The 6,000-nt window shown below is 43.2% G+C and overlaps 1 protein-coding gene across 2 annotated transcripts in view; it reads right to left on the bottom strand.

Moving 5' to 3' along the window:
• CRY1 (cryptochrome circadian regulator 1) overlaps window positions 1–6,000 on the bottom strand; it is a 43,585-nt gene that overhangs the window by 15,352 nt on the left and 22,233 nt on the right. For both annotated transcript variants that reach the window (XM_069968643.1, XM_069968634.1), the window contains exons 4-6: window positions 5,756–5,940; window positions 1,816–1,904; window positions 1–117 (exon numbers count right to left, since the gene is read on the bottom strand). The exon at window positions 1–117 is cut by the window's left edge and continues 24 nt beyond it. In XM_069968643.1, the coding sequence (XP_069824744.1) occupies window positions 1–117; window positions 1,816–1,904; window positions 5,756–5,940 (391 nt within the window). The remainder of the gene's footprint in view (window positions 118–1,815; window positions 1,905–5,755; window positions 5,941–6,000) is intronic.

The following is a 6,000-nucleotide window of genomic DNA, read 5'->3' as shown; positions in this document are numbered from 1 at the left end:
AAAGTAGAAAAGACGACAGGAGAGACATCCGAACCGCAGGTAAGGGCTGAGACCAGTAGTACTAGCCAGGAGGGAATTAGCGTTCATTCGGGGTCTTTCAAAGTTTGCCACCCATGCCTAAAATAAGAACAAACAATGACAATACCAAAAACACAACCAGCCAAGAAGAATACAATTTCTGGTAGGAAAAAACAACCTTTTTTTTTTTACTATTTTAATAGAAGAAACATCCAACAGATGAAGCAGGCATAGTGTAGGTGTCTTGGCAGAGGAACTGACACTGCAGAGAAACTAGAACATGTCCCACTTTCCCTATATCCAGCTCTGCTAAGCCGCTGTGTGCATTTGTATCGAGATCAATAATCTTTGTATGAGGTTACAAAAAAACTAACAAAAAAAAAAACCTAACCCAGTGAACACAAGTCCCAATATAAGGAGTGGCTAGTGTTTATAAGAGACCGGAAACATTGGCTCAAAGCAAAGGAGGTGAATTGTCTGTTGGGTCTCACATAGTAATCTTCTGTGTCCCAGTAGTCACCCATGTTGCCCACCCCCTCCTCACTATCCTGTGACTGCAGCAGGAGCCTCCCCCCTCAGCCCTGTATGAAGTAGGCCAAGATGGCCAAGCCCTGCCCCATGATTAGGGCACAACACTTTCAGCTAAAAATGGAACAGATTAGCCACAGATTAACCTCAGTGTTCTCTGCGTGACTTCTATAAGTCCATGTGTGTTTCGGGAACAATGCAGAAAAGCCTGTGGACTGACAACAGTAAACAGGAGATTAATTCGAGGTTAGTGTTCCTCTAAGATCTAAAAATGGACATGGCAGATACTTAGGAGAGGATATACTCTGGCCCCCCTGCTTACATCCACCAAGGCTAGAGTCACATCCAGTCCATTGGACAGCGGCTCCATAGAGTCCCGAATGTAGTCAACAAGAGACTTACATCCGCTCCATTGTTTTTGCATGTAAAGGTTTATTTTTTGGGACCATGTTTTTTGCGTACAAAAATAAAACAAACATATGAAGAGAGAAATAAATTAAACATATAGTCTTTGACAACAGTGTTTGACCTATTAAAGTTAATAGGACTGCCACTATGGTCACACACATGGTCCTCTGTTGTTGTAGCATGTGAGAGGAGGTACTTGGGATCGTTCTTAAGGAAGTATTAGGCAAGCATCTCCTCGGGCTCCAAGCCAAAACATGTGTGCATAAAACCACAACACTACCAAAACCCACACGCTCCCGCACGTGTTCTCTGCTAGGGAACAAGATGTGCAACAACGAAAGAGATTTATGGAATTTCTTCATAGGAAATATTGGAGGGAACCTGTCATGAGGAAAACACAGTCCAATCTACTGGCGCCACATTATAGAGCTGGAAGAGCTGAGTGGATTATTATATAGTGGTATAAGTGACTTCTGTATAACCTGTAACTAAAATTTTTGATTATTCTGGGGTTAAGAGTCCAGTGGGTGGTCCTACAGAGTCACTGATTAGGACCGCCCACTGGACTACTAAGCCCAGAACAGGTGAAGATATATACACATTATAAAGCTTGAAAAACTAAGCTGATTGCTATATAATTGTCTAACATGACTCCTGTATAACCTGAAACTAAAATCTGATTATTCTGGGGTTATGAGTCCAGTGGGTGGTCCTACAGTTACTGACTAGGACCGCCCCAAGAGAAGATAAGAGATTCCCTACAGTTCTCATCATGCTTAGACAGTCAAAGCCAAAGCATAATGGGACTTGCAAAACTTAGAGCGCCGCAGGTTGGACACAAATAATCAAATGTCTATTTACCTTTCTTTCCAAGTGTCTTTCCAAGCGGGTCAGCGCCTCCGTCTCCCCTCCGGGCCACACAGCAGACGGTAAACCCTCCGTGTCGAAACCTAAACACATGACCACAACACAAGACGTTAGCTCCTCTCCCCCCGGCGAGCCGCCTACTTAACACAGAACATGACAAAAACATGGTACTTTTTTTTTTTCTTCTTAACTATAAATATATACACAAATATACCTATTTTCGCAACAAAACAAAAACCAAAAAAAATAACACAAGAACAGTCCAATTCTTGATAATTGTCAATACTTTAACTCCTTGGAGCTAGCAGTCGAGGCCATTCCATTTCCGGCAAAGGGACACGCGCCGACAAAATCTGACTCCTGGCACGAAAGGATTAGAATTTGAGAGCAGATCTGTGTTTAGATGGTCGTGTTGTTATAATTTATATGTAATAAGGTTATATTATGGTCTAAAAAATAAAATATAAAAAAGGCAATACCAAGAACAACTAATGGAAACTAGTGTGAGAAACAGGACAGACAAAGCACACACTAACACCAATATTAACTCTATTCAGGACTTCTCAGTTTCTTCACCCTCCCCCTGCCTATTGGCAGCTTCTTCCTCTTCTACTATGAGATGACCGATCCCCACCCCCCAGGGCAAATCGGGGCAGTCACCCATACTGATTTAAAGTGTATGTTCACACATTGCAAATCTGTTTGCAGAAATCCATGCCCATGTATTTGATGGATTTTCCGCAAACGCCATTGAGATGAATGGGAGTCGCAAAATTTGTGTGACTATACCCTTAGAAAAGCCATGGGGAAAACAGTTTTTGGCCAATTTATTTTTCATGATTCCGCTATCACTGCGATACTTTAAGAGCGCCATACAGATGTAGCAGAGCTGGAAAGTCAAATTTGACAATTTAGCCCAATGCATAGTATAGGGTTCAGCTCTGCTACACCTGTATCTTTTCCATAACCAGATGCTAACAAAGAACCTTATTGTGCCTCTCTCTACTTGCCCAAGTCCTGAATAGGGTTAAGATGAGATTGTATATTCACATCTTAGGTCATCGTAGGAATCCAGGAGATCTGGTTTGCTTTGTTTGGTAGAGAACATAACACAAGTTATATAACAAACAAAAGCTATAGACGTCTTCACTGCTCTATGGGAATACCCCATAGGTCCACTCTGCTGCACAACATTGGGTGCGGTGTAGACATACAGGCTATGCCCCTTTTGCCACATGGTGGCATCTGGCTCTTTAGAAACATTTACGACCCCACCTGTGCCGCCTTCTCACTGGGTTTTCGCACCGTGAACCTCCTTGGCAAACGATTCCGGGCCGGTGTCGGGAGCAGTTGGCATCACCAGATCGCTAAAGTCAGCGGGAAGTGATGCAACCGCCCTCTATGTCCGTTTGTGATGTCTTGCAGCCAAGTGAGTTACCCACTAGTAGTCACACTGAAGCCTATGGGCACCGAAGCACCCTGTCTAATAGAGATTCCTGGCGGAAAAAGCTTGGTGAGAGTAAAACAAAAAATAAAAATAAAAAATTCTCAAAAGTTTAGCGTAAAGGATTTATTTGCCTTGTTTTTTTTCCCTACTCCCTGGAGGAATGACAAAGTGTCGCTAGTGCTGGCTCAATAGTAAACCAAACGCTGGAGAAAAAAAATAAAATAGGTGTTACATTTTTTTAATTTATTTTTAAATTTTTTAATGCAGATCAGAAATGGAAAGCTCCAGATAGCGTGCTGTGCTTCAAGTGAAACCGAAAAAGGAGGTGAAATTCTCTGCCATGTCCTCAAGGTGGAGTCACCTCCACAATTTGGTAAAATTTTCTTAAAATTTTTCTCTCTCCAAAATTTTATGATCACTCCAAATTTTGATTTATAAAATTCTGCACAGATAATTTTTTTTTTATGTACGGGAGTGAGATTTTTCTTTCGGACATGCATCCCATTGCTGGTAAATGTGGCACCAAAGAGTTAAACAGTTTTTTTTTTCTTAAAAAATAAAATTTCAAAATTAAGAGACATCTGCAAGACTTCCCTAAAATTTCAGTAGAGTAAAATGTATCCAATTCACATTACCGGGGCGTAACAATTCTGTATGAGTGCGGTGCTAGAACTCCTGTGCCCTGTGCTTATGTATAAGATGGTTAAGTGCCAGGTAATGTGGCTGCGCCAATGTTACTGGGAGCGCAGCAAAAAAAGAGAAAAATAAAAAAAGCTGGCCGCCATATTGGCCAGCCCGCTGTTCCTATTCTTTATGGCCCTGACTATACAAGCCAACAAGTTCTACACATGTGGGATTGACAGAAATTTAAATGTGCCACTGAAGTATAAAAATGTACATACAGTATGTATATATATTAAAAAAATTAAAATTCCCTATACGTGCAAGCAATCCACGCCTCTATGTGCGCTATGGTGTCTTTTTTTGGCCAATAAAGATGTGAGTTGGGTGACGAAGGATATTTTGCAGTACTTCAACAGAAAGCCCATACATGAAACAGAACAGTCATGCTTTACATTGCATCTATGGTTGATAAAATGGGGAGGGGGAACTAAGGGAACTTACATGGATCGATTGTGGTCCGATCATTTTAGTAAACATTTACTGCACCTATTACATGGCCCGATAATCGGGTAGTAAGGGCTGCATGGACATCAGTAGCGATGTCCATGCAGCCCTTGCCCAAACACCGGATACCTTACCTCTCCCTGTTCCCGGTCTTCTCTCTTGTGCTCCGTAGCTTCCCAGTCACGGCGGCTAAGGCCACTTAGCCAATCACAGGATAGGAACATGGCGGCCTGTGACTGGCTAAATGGAAAGCTGCGGAGGAAAGGAGAGAAGACCGGAGACGGGGAGAGGAAAGGTGTCGGGTATTTGGGCAATTGTCAGCCATTGGCCGACGCCTGACGATCGGTAGAGATAATCATGTAATAGGGCCCTAAGGCATGTTAGACTGTCGGGGGGCCATTTAAGTGATGCACCTCATGGCCACCAGTAGGAGTTAGCCGTTTACCCCAACGAAAAATTCTTTTCATCCCCATCCATACAGTATGCTGCCCTTAAAGGGTATTTCTCATAACTTATGACATATCCACAGGATAGGTGATAAGTGTCTGATTGGAGAGGGTTCGACAACTAGGACCCCAATTGGAAACTCCACTGAAACACTATGGGACTCCCAAAGAGAGCAGAGAACAGTGCTCGGCTATCCTCAGCAGCCCCAAGGTGCTTTCAATAAGGAAGAAATAAAAGCTTAAAATAATAATAATAATAATAATAATAATAATAATAATAAACTACCACTATAGCAGCCATAGCGGCTGCTATGGGGCCCGCCGCATCAGGAGGCCCCATGGCCTGTTCTTGCAATACACTGGGCCCCCTGAGCCGTCATCATTTGCAGCACCGGGTGGCCCTGCTGGTCTCCTGGGTTTTGCAAATGTCCCTTTAACTGCAAGCACTCCTGACCAGAGCTAGCAGTTATGTAGTTATGACTTCACTTGACCGTTTAGTGGTCAGTCGGGGGGGGGGGGGGGGGGGGCAATCAAAAGTTTGCTATGGGGCCCAGCCATTTCTAGTTACCCCCCTGGCTTTTAACCATGAGTAACTAAAGCAGAAAATAAGTCTGGGAGGGAAAAAATAAGAAAAACTAATGTTAAGCTACACTGGCACCTGACAGTGTTTCTTATCCCATCCCCCCATAACCAGCAACCATGAATAGTAGCCATGACACCAGTGTGAATACAGCCTAAAAAGATCCCCTTAGGGGAGTGAACACTTTAACCGTCACAGATGCTTAGACAGTAGAGGCAGAGTTATAGAAAAATACAGGTTTCAGGCGAGGTAAAATGTTGATTGACACTAACCAACCATAAGCCTAGCTACCTAGACGTTCAAAGGGTTACCAATAAGTATACGATGATATACCTAATTCTTCCAGAGAAGGGACCCCGTATTTATCATCATGATCGTCGGATACGGGAGTGGAGCACTTTTCCATGACCTCAGCGGTGATGGTCTCTACCGGGATCTCCAGCGGCTCCATCTTGCTGATCAGAGTCTGGAATCTTTTGTAGGTTAGAGGTGGCTGCCCACCGTTCAGCTCGATGATCCTAAAGAACGAGAATTGGATACATGTAAGATTCAGGCTCCCCAAATGTACGGTGGAAGTG

This window comes from Dendropsophus ebraccatus, chromosome 1, assembly GCF_027789765.1.
Source record: "Dendropsophus ebraccatus isolate aDenEbr1 chromosome 1, aDenEbr1.pat, whole genome shotgun sequence".
Lineage (NCBI taxonomy): Eukaryota > Metazoa > Chordata > Amphibia > Anura > Hylidae > Dendropsophus > Dendropsophus ebraccatus.
This window is presented reverse-complemented; position numbering and strand designations above follow the sequence as displayed.